Source organism: Kogia breviceps, chromosome 2, assembly GCF_026419965.1.
Source record: "Kogia breviceps isolate mKogBre1 chromosome 2, mKogBre1 haplotype 1, whole genome shotgun sequence".
Taxonomy (NCBI): Eukaryota; Metazoa; Chordata; class Mammalia; order Artiodactyla; family Physeteridae; genus Kogia; species Kogia breviceps.
In genome coordinates, this window is record NC_081311.1 from 75,131,792 (window position 1) to 75,158,422 (window position 26,631).

The 26,631-nt window shown below is 44.5% G+C and overlaps 1 protein-coding gene across 17 annotated transcripts in view; it reads left to right on the plus strand.

The window, feature by feature from the left end:
- Positions 1-5,611: 5,611 nt before the first annotated feature.
- HNRNPF (heterogeneous nuclear ribonucleoprotein F) overlaps positions 5,612-26,631 on the plus strand; it is an 85,279-nt gene continuing 64,259 nt past the window's right edge. For 6 of the 17 annotated variants that reach the window (XR_010838986.1, XR_010838987.1, XR_010838982.1 and 3 more), the window contains exons 1-5: positions 6,099-6,182; positions 6,509-6,576; positions 17,755-17,920; positions 18,737-18,881; positions 20,819-20,878. Coding sequence is in view for 10 of the 17 variants with exons in the window: in XM_059055082.2 (XP_058911065.1) it covers positions 24,959-26,206 (1,248 nt within the window). In the remaining 7 variants the exon portion in view is untranslated. The other 11 variants (XM_067025631.1, XM_067025630.1, XM_067025632.1 and 8 more) reach the window with 11 other exon arrangements.

Here is a 26,631-nt window from a genome sequence, read left to right on the forward strand (position 1 = left end):
GCCTGGGCCCACATTTCTGTCCTATCCTAACCTCTTTCCCACATGGAGTGAGGCTCAAGAATCACTGGCCAAGGGACTTCCCTGGTGGCGCAGTGGTTAAGAATCCACTTGCCAATGCAGGGGACACAGGTTTGAGCCCTGGTCTGGGAAGATCCCACATGCCGCGGAGCAACTAAGCCCGTGCGCCACAACAGCTGAGCCTGTGCTCTAGAGCCCACGAGCCACAACTACTGAGCCCACGTGCCACAACTACTGAAGCCCACACACACCTAGAGCCCGTGCTCTGCAACAAAGGGAAGCCACTGCAATGAGAGGTCTGCGTACTGCCACAAAGAGTAGCCCCCACTAGCCTCAACTAGAGAAAGCCCACACGCAGCAACGAAGACCCAATGCAAGATCAGCTCGGTGCTTTGTGACCACCTAGAGGGGTGGGGTGGGGTGGGATGGGAGGGGGTAGGAGGGATACGCAAGAGGGAGGAGATATGGAGATATACATATACATATAGCTGATTCACTTTGTTATACAGCAGAAACTAACCCACCATTGTAAAACAATTATACTCCAATAAAGATGTTTTAAAAAAAAGATAAGCTGAAATATCAAGACACAAAAAAAGTCTGTACCAGCATTCACTTGTACTAAATATCATTGTGCTTAATATTGAATAAATATTTTCTGTTATGAATTTTTAAGCAAAGACCCAATGCAGCCAAAAATAAATAAATTTATATTTTTTTAAAACAGGAATCACTTGCTGTCCCTGGCCTCCTTGCCCATTGGCCCTTGGGGAGCACAAACTCTGCTGTGAAGAACCAGAGGCAGGAAGGGCTGCTCCCCAGAAGGTGCTAGTATTCAGGGGCACTGGGGCACAGATGTGTGGAATTTAGTGCCAGGCTCCCTCCCACCTACACAGCCATGATGGTTTTGAACTAGAAGGCACAGTGAGAAGTAATTGTTTTAACCATATTACCTCCGATGAGGCATGGCTCCGTCAGATGCAGATCTAGAGAAAAAAAACAGAAAGAGTTTTACAGTGTTTTGTACTCACAGCTCTCGGGGGAGAACACAGCATGCCACCCATGGCCACTCAAGGAAAGCACCAGGTCAGTCACACAGCAGAGCAAGAGGGAACTATGGGCAAGCATCTTTATTGTGGTTTTGCTGGAAGGAAAGAGAGCAAACAGGTGTAGGACTTGCTAATTTGAATAATTTCAGAAGGTTCTGGGACACAGGGGCTGTCCCTGGTTGTCTGATATCTAGTCCTGGGGCAATTAGGGTGAGCATATGATGGCCCCAGAGTGTGAGAGCCCAATAAGGGTGGTGTTTGGTGGTATGGACTTAATGGGCTGTTCAAGAAGAGGAACTGACCAGCTTCTAGCTAGGGCCTCAAAACTGGATCAAGATAGCACACACCTACCCACACAATCTTTACTACAGGAAGCAATATTCTTTAAAAAAGTATGTAAATGGACTACACATTTTGTTACTTTTCTGCTCTCAGGACTTCATTACTCCACACTGACTGTATGTACATATTATCTTCAAAATTTTTCTCAAATTTTGAAATATTTCATCATTCCAAAGTTGTATTATAGGACTTCCCTGGTGGTGCAGTGGTTAAGAATCTGCCTGCCAATGCAGGAGACACCAGTTCGATCCCTGGTCTGGGAAGATCCCACATGTCGCAGAGCAACTAAGCCCGCATGCCACAACTACTGAGCCTACATGCTGCAACTACTGAAGTCCACATGCCAAGAGCCCGTGCTCTGCACAACCAGAAGCCACCACAATGAGAACCCCATGCACCACAACGAAGAGTAGCCCCCGCTCGCCGCAACTAGAGAAAGCCTGCGTGCAGCAAGAAAGACCCAACACAGCCAAAAATTGTATTATAGTAATTGCTATTTTTTTGGCTGCACCGCAGGGCACGTGGGATCTTAGTTCCCCCACCAGGGATTGAACTTGTGCCCCCCCTGCAGTGGAAGTGCAAGGTCTTAACCATTGGACTACCAGGGAATTCAAGTCATTGCTTTTTAAAGAGTTGAAGAGTTGAAAAACATCTCAGACACTGGTTTATCTGTAATTTTTGGTCCAAAAACAATGAAAGGAAGTAGTCAATATATCAAATGGCAATGTCTCTTAGATTTTTTTACAATATCTGTAATTTTCTGCATATTTTAAATATTCCATAATTTCTATAAAATGGAGGTTAGTGAGAGAGAAAGAGAAAAGCTGCAAGCTGCCCTGCACCCAGCACATCTTTTTTTTTTCTAGTTTTATTGAGATATAATTGACATATAATAGCACATCTTGATGTAAATGAAGTTTTCTGCCTCTCCTGAGGCCCCTGCAGAAGTGAAGGAGCCTAAATGTACATATTTTTGGTTGGGAAAGCCCATTATCGGGCTAAAGGGGGACAGCCCAGCATGGTGACAGAGCTAGACATAGCTTAAGTCAGGCCTTGTTGCTGGCCAGGCCTGATGTGGAAATGGTCAAAGTAAGGGCAGCCACACAACACTGCCCAGTACTACCCAGTCCCCCTTCAGTCTTTGGTGAGGCAAAGAAACCAATTCAAGCAAGTAACCATCAAACTAATTAGGTGCCATAACCTCTCTTTTACTGTTTAACACTAGGTGCTGTTTGAAAGAACTGAAAAGTATCTTAAAAGAACTGCAAATAACCCAGGGGTCTAGACATCTGTGGTGGTGACTTTTTTTTTTTTTTAACATCTTTATTGGAGTATAATTGCTTTACAATGTTGTTAGTTTCTGCTGTATAACAAAGTGAATCAGCTATATGCATACCTATATCCCCATATCCCCTCCCTCTTGCATCTCCCTCCCACCCTCCCTATCACACCCCTCTAGGTGGTCACAAAGCACCAAGCTGATCTCCCTGTGTTACGCAGCTGCTTCCAACTACCTATCTACTTTACATTTGGTAGTGTATATATGTCAATGTTACTCTCTCACTTCATCCCAGCTTACCCTTCCCTCTCCCCATATCCTCAAGTCCATTATCTGGGAGGTCTGTGTCTTTATTCCTGTCTTGCCCCTAGGTTCTTCATGACCTTTTTTTTCTTCTTAGATTCCATATATATGTATTAGCATATGGTATTTGTTTTTCTCTTTCTGACTTACTTCACTGTATGACAGACTCTAGGTCCATCCACCTCACTACAAATAACTCAATCTCGTTTCTTTTTATGGCTAATATTCCATTGTATATATGTGCCACATCTTCTGTATCCATTCGTCTGTCGATGGACGCTTAGGTTGCTTCCATGTCCTGGCTATTTTGACTTATTTCTTGAATAAGCATTGGTGCTGCTTCAAAGGTACATTTTTCTATATTAGTCAAGAAAATTAATCACACAAGGCTGTGACCGCTGAGCCTGCTGGCATCTCACCTAGATTATCTTAACCTTCATCTCTGGCTACTACAGAACCAAAGGAGAATCATTACATTTGGACTGGACCTATACTGTGGCTGGGCAGTTCAATTGTTTTCTCACTTCATTCCTTCTTTCAGATGGAAAAGGGAGGCAGAGAAGGGGCTTGGGAGCCAGCCTGAAAGACCTATCTCTCACTGCACTTGAGAGTGCAGCAGTTTAAAGAGTGCAAGATCCTGGAAATAGAGTGCTTTAGCCCAGTGGCGAGACCTGCTATCCACAAGCTGAGTGACTTTAGGTTACCTTAACAACTCTACCTCAGTATCCTTCTACTAAATGGATGATAATAGTAACATCTACTGGTGGGTTGCTATGATGCTTAAATGAGATTAAGTACTCCTAACAGTGCAAAGCACAGTGAAGGTGCAATACATATTCACTATTGTTATTGTCACTGCTATTTGACAGATAACATGATTTTGAGTAAGAGCCTAAAGAAGGGGGGGGGGTATCAAAGCTTAAAGAGCAAATTGTTCTTTCAAGGGATACCAGGTGTAAAATTCTAGACCATACGAACCTCTGTACCATTTGTTGTGGACGAGTGGTTTCCAGAGACGAGCTTATTTTTTAAAACTTAGAATACTTATTAAAAGGTACTAAATCTGTGATAATCTATTTATATTAACAACAGGAAATAAGCAGGCAGGTCAATCTATAAGAGGATACATCTTGGGGTGATTTTCATTTGTGTTGAATTCAATTGTTTTACTTCACTTTATTTTTTAAATATTTATTTATTTATTTGGCTGTGTCAGGTCTTTGTTGAGGCACGCGGGACCTTCGCGGGATTTTTTTTTTTTTTTTTTTTTTTTTAGTTGCAGCATGTGGGATCTAGTTCCCTGACCAGGAATTGAACCTGGGCCTCCTGCATTGGGAGGGCAGAGTCTTAGCCATTGGACCACTAGGGAAGTCCCTCAACTGTTTTGTTTTGTTTTTTGCGGTATGCGGGCCTCTCACTATTGTGCCCTCTCCCGTTGCGGAGCACAGGCTCCGGATGCGCAGGCTCAGCAGCCATGGCTCACGGGCCTAGCTGCTCCGCGGCATGTGGGATCTTCCCAGACCGGGGCATGAACCCGTGTCCCCTGCATCGGCAGGCGGATTCTCAACCACTGCGCCACCAGGGAAGCCCGCCCTCAACTGTTTTTAAACCAGACGGTAGAGGTGCACCTCTGTGCAGGTACTCTTAAGAATCAAACAAATGTGTCTTTTTCGATTTCAGAGCTTAGATGAGACACTTCTGCGGGCACAGAGGTGAAAAGAAAAGGTGGAGGCCTCTAAAGCCCCACAGCTGAGGAGGTAGTCCAAGTGGACCAGGTGTGCGTAAGCATCCCCCAGTTGGTGAGATGAGATGGCTATCTGTGGAAAAGGTCTGGGACCTGTGGCACCAGTCTGAGCTATCCCAACCCTTACTGTGGAAGAGTGCCGACATGTGACCGTGCTGGTGGTGCTCACCGGCAAAAGATACTGCAGTGGACTCCCTAGGAGCAGGGGCAGGCTCATCATCAGGCCAAAGCCCCACTCTTTCATTAAAGAAGGCCTCAAAGATTATTGCATCATTTCTGAATGCTGGAGAACTGTCAGACTTGCTGAGGGGATCAAAAAGCCCCCATGGCTCAGAGGCCCTCTTAGTGGATTGCATGAACATTCCTTCTTGGACCTGGTTTCAGTCCCTAAATTCTTAAGTCATTTTTTTGGGTAGGGGTATAATTTGAATATTTGCCTCAGATTAGCTACTTGCATTTTCTCTCCAGAAACAGACTTTTCTACAGCCTGAGTTGTGATGGAGTCAGTTGGGTTTCTTATGAATACCTTGTAGGACCTGTTTTCTGAAATTATGCCTCATCAGTTTTCTAGTACATTTCCACCTCCTCCTTTTACTCTTCCCATTTTTTTTTTTCCTGGAATCAGCTTCTTTTGACAAACTGCTCCTTCCTTTACTATAGTCGCCCATTCATAATCTGGCCCTATTCCAAGCACCCCTTTAATTTAACTGGTGATTTTAAAAATAATCTTTTGCTTCACCAATGATGAGTGCCTTTATATCTTCCTCTTTATGGAGACTCCAAAAATAAAATGGTAAGAATTATTAATCCCAGAACACATTAAAGAATCTGTTCCACTGCCTCAGGGAGGGTAGCCATTTCAGCTACCATCCAGCCAGTCGGCTCAGGGGCTCTGACTGAACACTGTGCATTGCCTCGGCGTCTTGAGGGTCACCTTCAGAAACCTTGGGGCTTCTCAGCCCAAGAGATAGTCACGTAAGCAACCTCAGTCAACCTGCTAATCCCTCCCTAAACCCTGCCCTCGGAGCCGCCTTTATCGGTCTCCGATGTTCTCTTCCCTCTTTCTTCACTCTCGTCCCGAAATGACTCTCATTTTCTTCTGTCACCCTGGTCTTCAATCCAGGCGTCCTTTGGGCTCACTGTTTGGGGGACTCTCCCAGTCAGTAGCCTTAGAGGTTCAGCCGTGCCCCACAATTCCTCCCCTCCCCCGACCAGGGCTCGCCCACGTCCCACCCCTCCCCTTCCCGCAGCGCCTCCGCTCCTCAGGCCCTGGCCCCGCCCTACTCCTGGCCGGCCAATCCCGGGCTCCGCTTCGGGAGCGTCACAATGCGCCCTCCCGGCCCCGCCCACACACGACCGCCTCAGAGACCCCGCCCCGCCGTGGTCTTTGCGTTTTTCCGGCTCCGTCTTGGAAGTGGGAGTACGCCGCGTCTTCTTGGAGAAAAAGGTAGGGTTATGCAGGGAAACCGGCCCGCGGTTACGCTGGCAGCCGGGAGCGGGCCGGGGTCGCGGGTTCCTGGGGCTGCTGTTCCCTTGTTCTTGGGCGCAGGGCCGAGGGAGGGCAGGGCACTCCGAGAGCCGAAGGTCTTCCGGAAGCGCCGCGTGCGCTCGACGGACGTGAGTTGTGGCCTCGGGCCCGCAGCGCGCCTGACCCCGCCTCTCCGGGGGGCCCTCTCCCGGGGCGCGCTGCCAGGGGTTTCCATAGTGATGGTAAACAAGTCTCAACTGCCTCAGCTACAACTGCCAAGTCCCCCGCGTTCCACCCTCCTCTAGGTGCTCAGAGGGACGACCGAGGTACCGGATGTGAAGAAAAGCGGGGGCGTGGAGACTTGGAGCCCGAGGTGAGGGGTGGGACGGGCGGCGTGTCCGAGGCCCGCATACCGGGGAGCGGCCGGGGAATGGGGCCCCTAGCATGGAGGACCGAGGGGATGAGATTTGGGGGTCGGGAGGCGGGATCGGAGGTGAAGGCCCGCACACCCGGGACCGATTCGGGACTAGGCCTACTGGGGGTTGGCGACTGGGGGGCTGAGATTTGGGGTCGGAGGAGGTGGGATGTGAGGTCAGAGACCATACAGCCGGGGACCGACTGGGTACTGAACGCGGGGACCCGGCCCACTGAGGGTGGGGACCGCGAGGCTAAGCTTTGGGCTTAGGGGAGGTGGGTCTGAGGTCAAGGGCCTTACGTTCCGGGACTGGACCGCGGGGCTGAGATTGGGGTCGGAGAGGCCGAGTCCGAAGCGACGAAGGGAAGGAGAGCCTCGTGCGGACTCCTGAGGGAGCAGAGGCGAGCGCCCCTGCCAGGAGTAGGGTGAGAAAACCAGGCGACCGTGCGAGGGTGTTCATTTTAAAATGAAAGCGGTACTTCCACGTGGCTGAACGCGTCCGCGAGTTGCACAAGACTGGTTGGGTACCTGACTCCTCCCCCCTCCCACGTTCCCGCTCGCCGACCCTCCACTTTGGAGCTTTGCGGCCTTTTCTTTCTCTCCGTGCGGCGTGTGTGCCCTGAGCCCGTGTCTACATTTGTCTCCTGCTTTTAGAGGTATCGTGTCTGTATTATGGCTGAAACTCCTTGGTTCTCGTTGTCTTTGCCTGATGACCACACTTCTGCTAAGCGAACTTAATTCGGCCGTTTCTTTTTCCTTGTCCTGTGCTGCTTTTATCTTTGAACGTACTTTTGCTGATTCTTCACTGCGCCCAAGAAACTTCTGGACGCTGCCGGCGCTTGCGCCGCGCCTCCGCCGCCCTGTTCCCGCGTGGCTCACGGAAGGCGGTGCCGCGCGGCCTGGGGGAGGCCGCGCGAGTCTCGGGGACCCGACCGGCCCTGGGCCCCGGTCTCTTACGGAATCGCTGGGGGGTTGCAGCCCTTCCCCGTTAATCTGTACCTTAAAGGGTCTCTCGGAGGACCCCCACAGGTTCCCGCCAGACAACCCCAGGCCCAGGCGAGCCCCCCCGACCCCTTCCCAAGCCACCGGCGCGTCCCGCGGGACGCCCTTCGCGGCAGTTTTTTTCCCCTGAGGCCCTGAAGAGCCAGCATGCTTCAGAAGTGTTCTCGAGGCTCCGGGGGGCCCACGAGCGGCCGCTTCCCGGAACCGCCTGGGGCGGGCGGCGTTGGAGGTGGGGGAGGGGCCCCGGGCGGCGGACGTTAGGGGCGGGCCTCGGCTGGTCGGACCCTCGTGGAACCCGGAGAGTGGAAGGCTGCAAATAATCTTTTAGTGAAGGACATCATCGAAACTATCGATCTTAATATAATTCTCACTCTTACTTTTAGTCACGTTTTTAAAAGTTAACTATTTCTGAATTTCTAGTAAGAATGAAAATACCTCGAGTTCTCCGGTTAGACAAAAATGTCAGGGTCTTCTGTCAGTGAAAAATGATGTTTTCAGTGCTAATTTTTAGACAAGATTTCTTCATTTTCAAGTGAGTAAATTTCTGCGCTTAATGAACATTGAGAGAGACTGCTTTATAACTGGTGTTAAGCAGGTCCAGCGTTTCCCTTGGGGATCTCATCTTCCTATATGCATTTCTGTAAATTAATTAGTTTTATGATTTCCATAATATGGTCTCCTTTTTATTTTTGTCTTTTAGTAACATTCTTTTTGTAGTATTTGCTTTTTGTTTTTGTTTTAACTGTCAGGTGGCTGGTTTTCACTTGAGTATTTTTACAAGGCTCCTTTAAACATAAAATAACTCGAATAAAAATGTGATTTGATTTAAGGGGAAGGATTCATTAGGAGAGTTACTCCTTGAATATGACCCAAACTAAGGGAGAGTGGAGACATGTGGTGCGTGCCCTTTGGAGTAGGTCCCTGAAGGGGGTACAGAAATGGGAGGGGGCCTCCTTCCACAGAGGTGACTTTCCCACCAACCTGCCCTCTCCAGTCTGAGCTCTGGCTCTCAGGCTCTTTGTAGAAACACATTAATTGACCCTTACTGGATCCACACACAGAGCTAGGTTTTTGACTACATTTTCTAATCATGTGCTCGTCACCGGTGTACAAGGAGGTATTGTATTCCCATCATGCAGATGTGTCCTAGGGACACAGTTGGGACTGGAACTCAGGTCTGTCTGACAGGGACAGTCCTCTGCCAGGGCCCCTTCCCCTAATTAGTTGCCCTGAGCAAAGATTCTGTGGAAGACAAAAGACTGGGCAAAGGGAGAACCAGGTTCATCTAAGACCAGCCTGGCTTATTTTAACTATTTGTTTGTATTTCTAAGGACTTTTAAAATATAACCTCAATACCATTATCACACCTAAAGAAATAATAATTCCTTGATATCATCAAATACCCAGTGTTCAAATGTACCCGATTGTGTAATAAATATTTTTATATAGCTGGTTGGTTTGATTTGGGATCCGAACAAGGTCATTATATGTTTAGTAGATATATATCTCTTAAGTTATGTTTTAAGACAGAGCAGCACTGTCCAACAGAAATATAATGCAAGCCACATAATTTTACATTTTCTGATAAAAAGAAACATAGTTCACTTTAATAATTTAGTTTAACATGTTATATATCTAAAATAGACCCAAAATAATCACTTCATCATATAATAAATTTTTATAATTATTTTATAAAATTTTTGGCTGCGTTGGGTCTTCATTGCTGTACGCAGGCTTTCTCTAGTTGCGGTGAGCGGGGGCTACTCTTCGTTGCTCGGGCTTCTCATTGCAGTGGCTTCTCTTGTTGAGGAGCGCGGGCTCAGTAGTTGTGGCGCACAGGCTTAGTTGCTCTGCGGCATGTGGGATCTTCCCGGACCAGGGCTCGCACCCGTGTCCCCTGCATTGGCAGGCAGATTCTTAACCACTGCGCCCGCCACCAGGGAAGTCCCCCAATAAGTTTTTTTTTCCCCCAGTAAATTGTTAAGTTATATTTTTCATGCTTTTTTTTTAAACTAAGTTTTCAAAATCCAGCGTGTGCTTATTTTATAGCACATCTCAGTTTGTACCAGCCACATGTCAAGTATGACAAGAGGCTACCTTATTAGACAGTGATAATCTAAAGGTTCTCTATTCTTAAAAGTCTTTTCTTTGAACAAATCAGGTTGTGTGTCACGTAGGTTTCCTTCTCCACACTGAGTTTTTCTGACTGCATTCCCATGGTGGTGTTTGAATCTCTGTCCTCTGCATTTTCTGTAAAATGGTAGTTATCCTCTACAGGGTGTCCTGATTCCCTTGAGATTTTATTTTGAAATACTGCATGGGAGGTGCTCTGTACTCCTGCCAGAGGCACATATTGGTTGGTGTTCCTTCTTTGTGATGTTAGCAGCTGTTGATGTTCGTTCTCTAAATGCATTGTTTTGTTGATTGTTTCCAGATCAGTGATATTTTAATTCAATATTCTCAATTATTAGCAGGTGTACTTCTGTAGAGAGGAAATTTTCTTTGTTAATCATTTGATTACTCTAAGATGTACTTTATAAAAGGCAGGTTACGTTTTTGATTCCTTTTTTAATATTTATCCACATCCAGCATAATGAATTGAATCCTTAGACACTAATTTTTCTGGTATCATTATGAGGTCATGGATTTTAACATATAGGATGTGCTTTAATCCACTGTAGGTTTTATTCTCTTTGATGCTCCAATTATTCAATTTTTGGCCAGTGGGAGCCTTTCAGATTGGTTCCTTTCTTGACACAATTTCAGTGGTCTTTGGCTTCCTTGGTTTAAGGCATAATACTTCATTAGGTGGATCCGTCAAAGTTTACTCAACTGGATCTCTAGTGATAGGCAGTTGGGTTGTGCTGCAATGGATAGCCTCTGCAGGCGTCTTTTCACTTTCTTGGTCATAGGGGTTGAACCATTTAATATTTCCACAAACAGTATCTGAGAGTGTCTGCTGATCTACAGCCTCTCCAAGTGGGTTTGTTATCAAACTTTTGTATTTTTGCCAGTGTGATAGGTATTTTAAATGTTGTTTCATTTAAAATTCTAATTTATCTTACATGGTGATGTTGAGCATCTTTTTGTGTTTAAAGGCATTTCTTTTTCTGTCAAGTGTCCATAACTCGCCCATTTTCTTTTTTGGATTGTTGGACTTTTTGTTTCTCTCTTTAGAAGTTCTCTCTGTACCTTAAGGGTATTAACACTTTTGGGAAATAAATTGCAAATATTTGTCTTTGCCATTTTATCATTGGTTATTTTGCTTAGCTTATGGTATTTTTAGCCATGCATAAGAGTTTTAGGTTGTTTTGTTTGTGTGTGTGTATTTGTGTATTTTTCTATATTATGAGGTTTGAGTCATGGGTTAGGAAAGTTTTCCCTATTGCCAGTATAAAGACAATTCATCCATGTCTATTTTTCTTCTGTTATTTATGGTATTTCTTAGAAACATGAAAAATTCTTAGTTAACCCATATTTTACCTTCATCAATATGTTAATGTGACAGTATCAGTGATTGACTTTGAAATGATGAATTACAGTTGCATTCCTGGAATAAATCCAACTTGGTCATGTTGTATTAAATAGCTTTGTGTATTGCTGGATTTGGCTGGCTAATGTTTATTTAGGAATTTTTCATGTGAGTTCATGAGTGAAATTAGCCTGTGAAACTTGATAAACTAATTCTAAAACTCTTGGAAAATCAATTCCAAGTTTATTGTAGATCAAAATGTTAAAAAACATAGATGGAAACAACAGAGCTTTAAGTTAAAAAAATATATCCATATGGCCTTGGGCTAGGAAAAAGTTCTCTTAAACAGGACACAAAAAGCAATAATCATTTAAGGGGAAAAAATGACAAGAATAAATTCTAAACTATTATGTTTCCCTTACAGTATGCCTTTTACAAAAATCCTCATATAGTATAAATATTTTACAAATTCCTACCATACTGTCTCCTTTTAAGTTTATTTACGTGCAAAGATGGTCCATCATTGACATCTCCATTCTTCATCTTCCCCTAATTGAGGTCTCTTCTGCTTTACATGAATATTTGGTTAGAATAGTGCTGTCCAATAGAATTATGATGTGAATGATTTTTTAAATTTAATTAATTAAATTGAAGTATAGTTGATTTACAGTATATATTAGTTTCAGGTGTACAGCACAGTGACTCAGTTACAAAATATTGAGTATAGTTCCCTGTGCTATACAGTAGGTCTCTCTTGGTTATCTGTTTTATATACAGGAGTGTGTATATGTTAATTCCAACTTGCTAATTTACACACACCCCCTTTGGGAACCATAAGTTTGTTTTCTATGTCTGTGAGTCTCTTTCTGCTTTGTAAATAAGTTATTTGTTTTTGTTTCATTTTTAGATTCCACATATAAGCGATATCATATTTGTCTTTTTTGTCTGGCTTACTTCACTTAGTGAGATAATCTCTAGGTCTATCCATGTGGCTGCAGATGGCCCCAGTACCTTTTCTTATGTTGAAACACCCTGAAGCATTCTTAAGCATTCCTAGGATAAATCTCACTTGGTCACGGTGTATAATCCTTTTTACAGGTTGCTGGATTCAGTTTGTTAGTATTTTGTTGGAATTTTGTGTCTATATTCCTAAGGGGTTATCTTGCGATGTCTGTCTGGTTTTGATATCTACAAGTGTATTAGTTTGCTAGGGATACCATAACAAAGTCCTACAGACTTGGTTACTTAAACAATTTATTGTCTCATAGTTCTGGAGGCCAGAAGTCATACATCAAGGTGTCAGCAGGTTTGGTTCCCTCTAAGAAGCTTGAGGAAAAGCATATGTTCCAGACCTCTCTCTGTGGTTTATAGATGGCTGTCTTCCCTCTGCTTATCTGTGTCCAAATTTCCCCTTCTTCATGTTGGAATACAGCCCATCTTAATTATGTAATTTTTAACTTAATTATCTCTGTAAAGACTATATCCAAACCTGGTCACATTCTGAGGTACTGGGGGTTAGGACTTTAACATGTGAATTTTGAGGACACAGTGTTCAGCCCATAATGGGGTAATTAATACTGGCCTTGTAAATAGAATGCGTTGGAAAATATTTTAATATTTTAATTTAGTATACTTTAATATATATTGTGATTGGTTCAACACATCCAAAGTATCACTTCAATATGTAATCCATATTTTGAAGTTGAGGTTTTAGGTTCTTGTTGTTGATGTTCGCAATTCATTTTAATTTTTAAAATATAAATTAAATTTAATTATTATTAATATTTTTTTGGCTGCTCCGAGAGGCTTGTGGGATGTTAGTTCCCCCACCAGGGATCGAACCCGCCCTTGGCAGTGAGAGTGCAGAGCCCTAAACACTGGACTGCCAGGGAATTCCCTGCAATTCACTTTATATGTACTAAATTTTATCACTTAGGGCACATCTCAGTTTGTACTTGGCACATTTCAAGTGCTCAGTAGCAGTGTGTGGCTATTGGTACCATATTTTTATCTTTTGTACCTAACTTGTTCTTTTTCCAAAGCAGTTTTTCTCTGTACTTAAAATTTTTTTTTTTTACCATCGTATGCCTGGGTTGTGTGTTTTTAAAGCATCTGTTGGGAACTACACGACTGAGTTTATCTTAAGCCAGGAAAGTTTCCTTCCATTCTTTATCTGTTTTTGCCTCCATTTTGTTTTTTTCTCCTTCTGGAATTCCTGTCATTCACATGTTGTTTCTCCTGTCTCTTGTTATCTCTTACTCCTCTGAATTTCATCTTTTCCCCCTCATTGTTTCTGTGGTTTTTTTCTTTGTTTTGAGCTATTTCTTCCACTTGGTTTTCCAAGCCACTATCCTTTCTTTCAATTCATTACTAACTTTATAAATTCAAAACTCAATTTTTAGCACTGGAAAGTTTTTTATTCTGTAATCAAGTATCTGAGACTGCTTGTTATTTTTTCTGTTAAAATAGTTACAGTTTTGTACAGTACTTCTTGTTCCCAGAAAACTGTCTGCTGTTCTAAGCTGTTGTCCGATTTGTGGTATTCTGGTGCTGGAACCCCTCTCAGTACATTGTCATGTTCCTTTCCTCCTCTTGGCTCTGTTCTCTACCCCACCCCCTGCTTCCCTGGGGCAGTGTGCTGTGGTCCCCTGAGCAGCAAACATGGAGCACAAGGAGCTACAGCTGCTTCCACTCCTATGGCAGCTGCAGGGGACCTGACAAGATGTCAGCTCTCCACCAAGACCCAAGAGGAAGCTCTAGGCCTCCTGAAGGGGCTGTGGGCATTCATTAATACAGATGACGAAATATTTCACTCAGTTGGGGAGAACAGATTTTAATCTTTAACACTGGAGGTTTCTTTTTCTTTCTTTTTTCTTAAAAATTAATTATTTATTTATTTTGGCTGCACTGGGCCTTAGTTGCAGCATGCAGGATCTTTAGCTGCGGCATGCATGTGGGATATAGTTCCCCGACCAGGCATCGAACCCCGGCCCCCTGCACGCGCAATCCTACCCACTGAACCACCAGGGAAGTCCCTGGAGGTTTCTTTTTATGAACACCCCAGCTGATACTTTTTTTTCTGTTGTAACTTTAGATCTTGATTCTTGAGTCACTAATGCAGTCCGTAATACAGAGCAGTGACTGCTTGTTCTGTAGTGGCTAATAATTTGCCCCTTGTGTTAATTTCACTACAAGCATTATAGACATAATTTACCTAACATTACACTATTTTTGCTTTTTAGTTAACATAGGTTTTTTTGGTTTTTTTTTTTTTTTTTGGTACGCGGGCCTCTCACTGTTGTGGCCTCTCCCTTTTCGGAGCGCAGGCTCAGCAGCCAGCAGCCATTGCTCACGGGCCCAGCCGCTCTGCAGCATGTGGGATCTTACCGGACCGGGGCACAAATCCGTGTTCCCTGCATTAGCAGGCAGACTCTCAATCACTGCGCCACCAGGGAAGCCCAACACAGCTTTTGAGAAATGAACACTGAGGAAAACAGTGTATTATTACCCCAGACTTAGCTACAGTAAGCTAAAGAGCCTAATAGCTAAAAGATAATGGAAAACAGCTTTCCTATTGCTTACAAATTATGATGTATTTTCTTTGATGGGTAAAAATGTAGTAATAGCAACGAACATTTAAAATGTCATTTATTTTAATCACCCCACTTATAGCTTCTCTTTTTTTAAAAATTGAAGTTGATTTACAATATTGTGTTAGTTTCTGGTGTACAGCAAAGTGATTCATTTATGCATATATATATTCTTTTTCATATTCCTTTCCATTTATGGTTTGTTACAGGATATTGAATATAGTTCCCTGTGCTATACAGTAGGACCTTGTTTATCTGTTTTATATATAGTACTTTGTATCTTAAAGCTTCTCTTTTCTTTAATAGCCCTTAGGTAGTTTTATGTGTTGAACTTGGTATGTTGTACAAATTAGGTCAGAGTTCTCACACTTGAGAGGCATGAGCTGCATGAAAATTTAGGTACAGTTGTGTGTGGGGGGTATACTTTTTAAAAAAGTTGATCCAGACCTGCATCATATTCTCAGGTGGAGTCCCTGACAGCAAAGAAATGTTTAAGAACCACTGAATTGGGACTTTATAAAATTGCTGGGTTGGAAGAGACTTGAGGTTTCTAATGTAGTTTCCAATAGAACAGGAAAACATCCATAACAAATAGGAATCTGGGCTCTGCTCATATACTGTCCCATGACTAGGAATTGTTTCTTCACCAGACCCCATGTGTGCTCCTCAAGTGGAAAACAGACAGCAGAAACGATATCTAAAATTCTCTTTGAATTTAGTAAGAACTGAATATAAAGATTAAAAGGATTCACCACAAAATGAAAATATTTTTACAAAGCAGCCAACACCAAAACATCCTGACAAGTGGCTGCATTTTAAAAATGTAAATAATTTGAACAAGTATCTGGGGAAAATAGGTAACGTACAAAGGAAAAATAGAATAATATGGTCTTCTAATTTCTACTTTTAAACCTTACCTTTTTATCAGGGGGAGAAAGTTTAACATTTCCACCCTTGTTCATGCTTCTGATCTGTTTAAATGTCACTTCCTCAGAACCCCAATGTGAGTTAATCCCTGTTTTCTTATTTGAGTTATTTCAGAATTTGTCATACGTTTGTTTATTGATTTCCTAGTCCACTGTTCTGTGGACTTAGCAGAGTACCTGCATCTTGTAAGTGCACGATATTTCTGGGTTAATGAATGACTTAAAATTGGGTAAATTTTATCTCCTGCACATCACTCAAATCCTTTCACATGCTTCAGTTTCCACCACAATGTTTTTGTTGCAGGGTACATACTATCAGTTCTTCCTAAATGTCTCACTTCTTCCCATCTCGTCTCCATGCATCTGTTTCCATCATTCATTTTCTAGAGAGCAGCTAGACTGGTCTGTTGAAAAGCAAAACTCTATACTACATTCCATTTTGAAATAGTTAAGTATCTTCCCTTAGAGTAAATAAAGTCCAAAATACCCAGTCAGGCCTTCAGGGCTTTGGAGGATCTTACTCTGCTTCCCCCTTTTGTGGATCTCCCCGCTGGCTGCAGGTGTTTTGAGGTGCTTTCTGTCTCGGCATTACACTTTCCCCTGTGTCTTCTGTACATGTTGTTCCTTCACCCGGCAGGAACCCTATCATGACTGATCAATTATTAACACTCGACTAGCCAGTTAGCCAGTGTCACCAAGCAGTTAAGCCAAGAAAGAACATGTAACGCTACTTAACTGCAACAAATACATGCAAATAAAATAAGTGAGAAAATGGATGCCAGTCGTTTAAATTACCAAGAATGTATTTTGAACAGGATTTTAGGAAGTGAAATAAGTGCTCGTGAAGCAGTCAAGATACTCATTTCCATAGAGATACTCTTTCCAAAAACAAGCCAATTTTGTGGCTTAATTTTTCTTCAGAATATTGTTTTATTTCTTTCGAATGTATGAGTTTTTAGTGTCTTTCTCACTCTCTGTGGGATGGCTGGATTTTGAATCAGATAATTTTGAAGCAGATCCCAGCCATCACACCATTTCACCTACAAACAAGTATTTAAAATATCTCTAAAAATTAATTCCTTTATTTTAAAACATAACTGCAGTTCTATCATATCTGACATAAGTAAAATCAGTGTTCAAGTATCTCCTAAATTGTCTCATAAATGTTGACCAATTTGTTTGAATCAAGATCCAAATATGTCCCATGCATTGTGAATCCTTGATAATTCTCTTAAATTTCTTTTATTCAATAAGTGCTCCCTTGGAGAGATTTTGTTGAATGCCTGGCTAGTGTCCTTGTCGAGTTACTACCCACAGTCTGGCATTGTAGGCTGCATTATCATATTCTCACCTAGAACCATTCCTTTTCCCTGTAAATTCTGTAATTTGTTCGTTATTTCTAGTAAATAGATTAAGACTTTTTCCTCTTAGATAATTTTATTACTAAAAGTATTAAACATACACAGAAGTAGAGACAAAAGTATGAAACTCCATGTACCCATCCCCCAGCTTCAATAATTACTAAATCATGGCCCATGTTGTTTCATCCGTACTCCGACTCCCTGCAGTCAGTCACATTATTTAGAAACAGATTCTAGGCATCAGATGTATATCGAATGACTTTTTAAAAAAATCACAGCAGCATAGCTACAACTAAAATTTTATCATTCCTTAATGTAAAGTCAGTCACTGTAAAGATTACTGCAATTGCCTTATAATTGTTTTCCAGTTCATTTGAATTAGGAGTCAAAAGTTAATAAAATGTAACTGCTTGTTAGGTTATGAAGTGTAAGAATTGCGTGTTTTAAAATTAATCTTTTTTAAATTGTGTAAAAATATTTACATGACTAGGCTCAAATCTACAAAACAAGGTACTGTACACACAAAGACATTCTACCTTTTGTTCATTAGTTTCCATTCTGAATACTTCCCTGCCTTCAGAGATGATTTTTTTTTTAATTTAAATTTTATGGTTTCTCCTTCCACATGAGTGGTGCCGGTCACCCCTCCCCTCCGCCCGTACTCTGGACTCTTCTCCACCCTGGCACCTCTCCTGAGAGCTCACTCTGAACGGTCTTCCTCGTTGCTTTCCTTCCCTCCTCCTCCCACTTCCTGCCTTGGCCGCCCGCGCGGGCCGCACCTGCAGGACGCGTTTCCATTGGTGACATCTTGGCGGGCCCGTCGGTGGCACTTCCTCCTTTACACCCCGTGACCCACGTCCGGCTCGCCGCCCTCCCAGTCACGCGGTCTCTGCCTCCGGGACGCAGCCCCGCGCGCCGGCCTTCCGGACTCCAGGCCCCGGACCCGTCGTGGTGAGCCGCCGCGAGCGGACGACCCCCGCCCGCACTCCCCCCAACCCCCGCCGGTCTCGGGAACTCTTCTCCACCTCCTCCCTCACAGCCGCCCCCCTACCCCGGGAACTCTTTCTTCCCCCTCGCTGCCCCGGGAATTTCCCCCCCCCCAACCCCACGGCCTCAGGAAGTCCCCCCGACCCGACCCGGGAGCTCCGCCCCCAGCCCGGGGAGTCGACCGCCGACCTCGGGTCCCGGGAACTCTTCCTCGCCGCCCCTAGAAGCCCCTCTGAGTCGGGAGCTCCGCCTCCCCGCCCCCCCCCCCCGCCGCGGTTCCAGGAAGCCCGGCCGGAGAACTCTTCCCCACCTCGCCGCCAACACTTCCCGCCTCCCTCCCCGCTCTGAAACCTCTTCCTTCTGCCGAGTCCCCCTCCCCCGGGAGCTCCCCTCCACCTCCGGGCTCGGGGAGCCTTAGCCTCGTGACCTCCTTCCCCTCCCCCCAACTCGCGCAGCCCGGGAAGCCTCTCCTCCCTCCCCCCACCCGTAGCTCGCCCCGCCCCGGAAGCTCCCGCTGACCCCGCCCAGGCCCGGGGATGGGGCGCCCTGTTGTCGCGCGTTCCTGAAGGGCTTGGCCGACCCGAGACTGTCGGATCGCCCGGTGGAGGCCGAGCGAACCCCTTCACCTTGTCCCGGTGCCTCCGCCAGGAGCCTGGTGTCCGGGACCCATACCGCGCTTCCCGCCGAAATCGCTTAGACGCGCCCCTGCCGGCCCGCGATCTTGAGAGCGCACTTTCAAGCCTCGTTCGAAGCGTTTCCCCACAGCCAGTTGAGTTTCAGTTTCAGGTTAATAACAAAAGGAGATGCACCTGGCCTTTCCCCGGAGTCCTCTGCGTTTTTAAGCGTCGGGTGGAATTGGGGGGTCCTTTGGCTGTGAACCGCGCTTGCTTCATGAAGATAGAAATCGGTCCTGCTCCTTTCAGCGGTAAGTCTTAGGGCCAAAGAGTCAACCACGTAATCCTGAGGCAGGGTCTCACACGGACCGTGATTTAAGAGGTAGAACTTTCTGAGTGATTAAGACAGCCAGAACATTCTGAGTGTTGCCAGCTGTAGGTTAAAATTCATTTACAAATGAGGACGAAATGCTCTTTAGGCCTCACTGGAACACAAATAAAGGGGGTGAAGCCGGGGACCCGCCGAGTTCCCATCTTTGAAGAGAGACGGTGCGGGTGCAGTTTAAAGCGCCCTGTGTGCTCCCTAGAGAAACCTAATCAGCCGTGCGTTCAGGCGCGCTCTGTTTATCTTGATTGGTCCACCTGGATCCGAACTAAATCCTGCCTAACCTGTATAGTAGAGTGAGGAAGAGCACGTTCTGGAAACCGTCCTGGGAGCCTGTTAGAAATGCTGAGTCTCGACCCCGGCCCAGATCTATTGTTTTAGGATCTGAATTTTAACTAGATCCTCGGGTGGTCCGTGTGTCACTTACGTCATAGTCCAGTTGCCGTGGTGTGTGTGTGTGTGTGTGTGTGTGTGTGCGTGCGTGCTCGCAAGATCCTTGGTTGTCCCCCCGTTCGGTACGTTCAGTTCAGTCGGTCTCCAGTTGCAGCACCCGAGAGCAATATTTTGTTAGCAGCCGCCGTCGCCACCAGCAGCGATTGCAAGGTGCTGCCAGGGAGGGGGGTGGGCGACTAGTGTTCCCCCTCAGCGCTTCAACTGTGTGTGCGCCGCGGTTCAGTCTCGAGAGAATCGGCTTCCTTGCTTCTGGCCGCCCCCGAGTGTGTGTGCCCGAGGAGGCGCCTCAGCCGTTGGTGTGCGGACCACACTGGAATGAGCCGGGAGCAGGGATAAACCTAGGCAGAAGGGGTTCGGCCCGTTAGGATGACTGGGTTCTACCCTTTAGATTTCACTCTTTTCTGGGGGCAGAGGAGAGGGGCGGTTGATGAAGCCTCTTGAAAACCCTCTTATAGAGAATTTGAAACTGATACTTCTTAAATTGTAGTACTTTACAGTTGTATAGGTCTTTCCCCCCGAAAATAGTATTTCGTGTAATAATTACAGGACGCTAATAAGGCAAGGCAGATATTACCTCTAAGACAACAGGCTCAGAAATTAACTTGACTTTCTCAGTTCTACGTTTCTAAAACTAAGAATGTGCTTTGTCAAACTAATACGTTGGACATAAGTATTTTGGGGACAGCTTTGTCCTGTGGCTGTGGTTGATGGTACTGATGTTTTTCCTATTGAAAAGCATATTTCAACATTTCCTCCCCTCACTCTTCCTCAGTTAAAAGATTAATGTTAGACCAAATATATTAGGTCTCAAGAAGTGAAGCTATCACATAAAACTGGGAAAGAAAGTCTTAAGTATCTCCACGCAGTCCTCCAGGGATGCTTGTAAATTGTAAATACTGTTGGAACAGTCTCTAGCAAACCGCCTTTCTCTGGAGCCCATCCCTGTGAAAATCTGGCCATGCTTCTGGTCTCCCGTGCGGGTCGGCGCTGCAGCTCCTTTTCCCCTGCCCGCCTGCCCGCGGCTTCTCGGAACCGCGCTGACCTTGCCCCCGCTCCATCCCGATATTGCCCCCCCCCGCCCTCGATATTTAAATTGCCTTAGCGCGCCTGGGTATTCGTGTATAGAACTCGCGTTTTGAGTACATATCTCAGGGCAAGTGGGAGGGTTCCAGGCTGGTACTCTTTGGGCGTTACCCTAGGAAAGAGGTAAAGTGTTTCAAAGCTGTGGGGGCGTGCGTGCGTGCACTTTTTTGAGGCAGCCCCGCGCGGTTTTGTATAAGGCCTCCTACAGCCCGGGTTTTGGCTTTTCCGGAGGAAGGGAGCCCGGAGCCCAGCCGGGGAACCGCTGGCTCTGCTCACTCTGGGGGTGCTGGGGCACTGAGGCAAGACGGCCTTATCGCTCTTTTTTAGGACAGTTCGTTACCTGCCTGGAGTGTCTTCGACTGTGGGCATCCCCCGCTGTTCTTTAAGGTGAGCTATTTTAAGAAAAGTAATTTCTCAGTTTATAATTGATTTATTTTATTGACACAGAAAACTTTCTTGAGTGTGAAGTAAATTTTTTTGTCACTAGCTGTAAATCTAACGTTGAGCAGAACTCCAGCTTTCTTAACTTTCTCAAGTGTTAGTTAATGTTCTAAGTACTGTAAGTGCAAAGAATCCAAATGTAGAGGATTCTGAGGGCAAAGATGAGGATATTCCATTGTGTTACATTAGAAATATAGATAGGTGTTTTGGAAGAGTGCTCTCCTCACATTGCATTCAGAGAAGTCACTTTATTTTTGAAACATTATTTTCTGAAACAAACATTTATAATTGTTTTATATTGGGTGTTTTAAGTAGTCCTTACATGAAATGTCTGTGTTCTTTTATGCTTCCTGCTTGTCTTTTTTTATTTTTTCCCCCTGCTTGTCTTTTTTAACCTAACCAGACTGCCATATTCTAGAGGGTGGTGTTGACCCCACCTGGCCATCAGTTAATCTCTTGCTAATCTTGGGCCTGCTGCGCTGGGGGTAGGACCACAGTGACCTACTGAATAGATCAGTCTGTCCTTGCTAGGCTCTCGTGCATTTTTGAAGAGTTTTAAACAAATCATGAATTTGTTTCCCTGGAATGCTCTGGGATCATAGAACTGTAAGACTTAATTTGTGGGAGGGGAAGATTTTATGGGAAAGTTGGTATATTTGAGCTGAGACCTTAAGGATTAGTGGGAATTAGGTAGACAGAAGGTTGGGTGGAGTATATTTGGAGAGATAATTACTACGTGTGTCACACCCAAGGCAGCAGAGAGCCTGGCACACTCCAGGCACAGAGAAATACAGGAATAAGAGGATATATATATATTTTTAATGCAGGTGATGTGAGCGTGTGTTGCAGGTCAGAGCTGCAAGGCCTGAGCGCCCCCTTAGCCCCGTGGTTTGTGTTCCAGGCAGTGGGAAGCCACTGAGGTCTTAGAACAGGAGAATGACATAAAGTCACTTTAAAAGAGCTACAGATTAGGTTGCAGTAAGGGTTGGAAAAGTTTCAAGGATCAGATGTGAATCTGTCCTGGAAAGGGCTCTTGGTACTGGGATTTAAAAAAGGAAGTAGAAAGGGATATGAGGGCAGTGCACAAAGAAGATGATGATTTGATAATTCAAATCATAATGCCGAGCAGTGTGCTAGGGACTGAGAAGAGATGTGAGAAAACTTTATTGCTTGTTGGAGTCAAGAGTTACTGAATAGAATTTAGGTATGGGTTAGGAATAGGATTAGGGTGGAGAATGGGATGACCCCCAAAGAAATGATGAGCTCATTGGATTTAAGGGCTTGGGAGTTGTTCAAGGATTACTTTAGTTTCATTCTAGAGCTTCTGGATGACAGGTAAGGCTGACCAGGATGCTGCTATAGAAGAGTTACAGAAAAAAGGCTCTGTTCATTGGTGGTACATAGGTGGTACTATGGAATAGAGTTTGTATACCAGTCTTGGCCTCAGGGAGCCTAAAGCTGGGAACTTGGGTTCCTGAGCCCAGAATTGGCCCTGGACATATAAGGATCAGGTGAGGCTGCCTACAAAGCGGGGTCGGGTGTGGGGGGGTGCATAAAAAGAAAGAAGGGCCAGTGATTGCATAAAGTTGAACCTCGAGGAAGGGCTCAGAGAGGCAGAGTGCCTAAGGAATTAACAGGAAAACCAAGAGCCATGGGGAGAAAGGATTTCCAGAGAGAATGGTTAAATCCTGCTGTGGGAACGGAAAAGATGGAGATAAAAAAATGTTCCTTTCTTGCAGTGGAGGTCCTTGGCAGAGTGAGATCATGATCTCACTCTGGGGTGGGTAGAGGCCTTTTGAGGATGAGATTTTACTGAAAGGGAAAGCAAATCAGCAAGTAGCTGGAGGCAAACTTGGTATCAGGGAAGGTGTATATTACAGGGTGGGTTAGAAATGAGATAATCTCCTTAATTGTTAAGGAAAATAGTGTTCTGTGAAGTTTGTGAAGATGGGGATTTCTTGGGGCAGGTGGAGTTGACGATCAGAGCCACAGATAACAAGCTCAGCTATGAGAAGAAACAACTTGTTCATAAATTTCTAAATTTTGTTCTAATTTGCTTCACTGTGTCTCTATTAGCAGTTTGCTTTTCTTTTTCTTAACCATTCGTGCTTTCTAATTTGTTTAAATTGTGGGGTTTTTAGAAATCTACTTTGCTCTAATAGTGTAAATACCCCATTCCATCTGGGGTAGTTTTGGGATTCATCTGAGGTAGGATTCTGCTTTATATTTTTCTACATAATGACCAACGTGCCCAGATTTCTTGAAAAGGTGGCTCTTACCTTTAACAGCTCCATCTGTTTCACTTGATGTGAAATGACAATTTCATGAAACAATTTCCGTGTACTAGCACCCATTTTGAGCACTAATCACTAAGAATGTAGTTTGGATCCTATCTGTATTTTTATTGTCTCTCTGTTACGTGTATATTGCTATCTGATGACTCAACTCCTACTCTTCACAATACAACCCTTTACATGGATTTGATCTTTACTCTTTTTCAGTTTGGACTCTTGGGTGTCAGATGCCACTTGCACTTCATGACACCCTGTCAGGAAGAGCACCTGTCATGCCTCTTGTACACTGAGGAGTTCATTCCCTTTGTAGTCCCTCAGTGAAACACAACAAATAATGTTGATCAACATGATGTGTTTTTTTTTTAAGATTTTTTTCCTTTTTTTTTGATGTGGACCATTTTTAAAGGCTTTATTGAATTTGTTACAATATTGCTTCTGTTCTACTTTTTTTTGGCCTGGAGGCATGTGGGATCTTTGCTCCCCAACCAGGGATCAAACCCTCACCCCCTGCACTGGAAGGCAAAGTCTTAACCACTGGACCGCCAGGGAAGTCCCCATAATGTGTTTTATGATCTTCCCCCCTTCCCCGCTTTTCTTTTCTTTTTTATTGGCCGCACTGTGCTGCTTACAGGATCTTAGTTCCCAACGAGGGATTGAACGCAGGCCATGGCAGTGAAAGTGCCAAGTCTTGAACACTGGACCACCAGAGAATTCCCAGTTGATCCTTTTTTAATATGTGAAACTGAGAAGCATATAATTTGATTTCTACATTTGCATCACACTTAACTGATATTCTGCTGGTGCACTTATCTGCTTGTTTGGATATGTCTTAGTTTAACCTCACACTTGACTCAGGTTTTGTTTGAGTTGACAGTAGGAACAATGATACTTCCTTAGGCTTTGGAAGCCACTGCTGTCTTGTATCCTTGCAGTATTGTTGCTGATACGAACACTGATTCTGGTTCACCCCAGTGTCACAGGAAATGTTATTCTGTATTGTGATTTAAAATAGCCTGTGTTTGTCACGTCTTTTTGCTTCTGTAGTGTCTTGCCACAAACAAGCAAATTGGTTAAATGTAGGGCTTGTAGTTGAAGAATCACACAGGAGCTGTTTTAAATGAACCACCAAATTTCATCACAACAGATAACATGGACTAAATAAAACAAGAAAATGCCCTGCCCAATACTTAGATTCTTCTGTGTTCAAAGTACCAGGTCACACCTAACCTCTCTCGCTTTTTACTTCAGCGATGCAACAATACAGCTCATCTGTTTTCCTGTAGTTCTGACAAGTTCTTAGTATTTCTGAATGTTGCCTCAATTCATTCTCTTGTCTTTCCTTCTAGAACTCATAGTAATTGACCATAAGAATTTGTAGATGTTGTCTTACTGACTGAAGCTTCCAGATCATCACTATTTTGCTCTTCAAATTTTACTCTCCATTGTTTCCCTTTTTTCTTTTTTTAAGACCCCCTAATTTGTTAATTTGTTATTTTCAATCTATCTGTGAGTAATGTAACTATTTTTGGAGAGACGTAGGATTGAATCTCCGCTCATGTATCTTAACATCTTTAATTTCACTCATCCTTCCTCATCTGTAAAATGGAAACTATTTACTATATATTCTTGTTATACATATTAAATGAAAATTTATGTAAAGTAGTTTTTGCTTTCTTTTCAGCCACAAAAAGCCGCATCCAAGTTTGTTTGACGTCTACTCTGTCAAGTGTCCATGATGTTGGGCCCCGAGGGAGGTGAAGGCTTTGTAGTCAAGCTCCGTGGCCTGCCCTGGTCCTGCTCTGTTGAGGATGTGCAGAATTTCCTCTCCGACTGCACAATTCATGATGGGGTCGCAGGCGTTCATTTTATCTACACTAGAGAAGGCAGGCAGAGTGGTGAGGCTTTTGTTGAACTTGAATCAGAAGATGATGTAAAAATGGCCCTTAAAAAAGACAGGGAAAGCATGGGACATCGGTACATTGAGGTGTTCAAGTCCCACAGAACCGAGATGGATTGGGTGTTGAAGCACAGTGGTCCAAACAGTGCTGACACCGCCAATGATGGTTTCGTGCGACTTCGAGGACTCCCCTTTGGATGCACCAAGGAAGAAATCATTCAATTCTTCTCAGGGTTGGAAATCGTGCCAAACGGGATCACATTGCCTGTGGACCCCGAGGGCAAGATTACAGGGGAAGCCTTTGTGCAGTTTGCCTCACAGGAGTTAGCTGAGAAGGCTCTAGGGAAGCACAAGGAGAGAATAGGGCACAGGTATATTGAGGTGTTCAAGAGCAGTCAGGAAGAAGTTAGGTCATACTCGGATCCCCCTCTGAAGTTCATGTCAGTGCAGCGGCCGGGGCCCTATGACCGGCCTGGCACAGCCAGGAGGTATATTGGCATTGTCAAGCAAGCAGGCCTGGAGAGGATGAGGTCTGGTGCCTACAGTGCAGGCTATGGGGGCTATGAAGAGTACAGTGGCCTCAGCGATGGCTACGGCTTCACCACCGACCTGTTTGGAAGAGACCTCAGTTACTGTCTCTCTGGGATGTATGACCAAAGGTATGGAGATGGCGAGTTCACTGTCCAGAGCACCACTGGACACTGCGTCCACATGAGGGGGCTGCCCTACAAAGCCACGGAGAACGACATTTACAACTTCTTCTCTCCACTCAACCCAGTGAGAGTCCATATTGAGATCGGCCCTGATGGAAGAGTGACCGGCGAAGCTGATGTCGAATTTGCCACTCACGAAGAAGCTGTGGCGGCCATGTCCAAAGATAGGGCCAACATGCAGCACAGATACATAGAACTTTTCTTGAATTCCACGACAGGGTCCAGCAACGGGGCATATAGCAGCCAGATGATGCAAGGCATAGGGGTGTCAACCCAGTCCACTTACAGTGGCCTTGAGAGCCAGTCCGTGAGTGGCTGTTATGGGGCGGCTGGCTATGCTGGCCAGAACAGCATGGGTGGATATGACTAGTTTTGTAGTAGCTTTTGAGTTATTTCAATCAAATTTTCACAGGCAGCCAACAAGCAGTGAAAAGCAGTTATTACTCTAGAGGAAGCTGTGGGACCCATTTTGCACCATGAGTTTGTAAAATCTGGATTAAAAAATTACCTCTTCAGTGTTTTCTCATGCAAACTTTCTTCTAGCATGTTATATTGAGTAAACTAAAACCATTTTCAGCTTTTCTCAACATTTGGTAGTGTACTTTCTGGAGTGATGTTATCTGAGTTAAAGTAGTTTTAAATGTGGATCTTTTACACCACATCGTGAACACATTGGGGAGGTGTGCTTTTTTGGAAAACTCAAGGTGCTAGATCCCTAATTCAAAGAGGAACATTTCTCATGTTTGTTCATTCTAGTTTATTTTCATTTAAAATCTTTTAGGTTAAGTTTAAGCT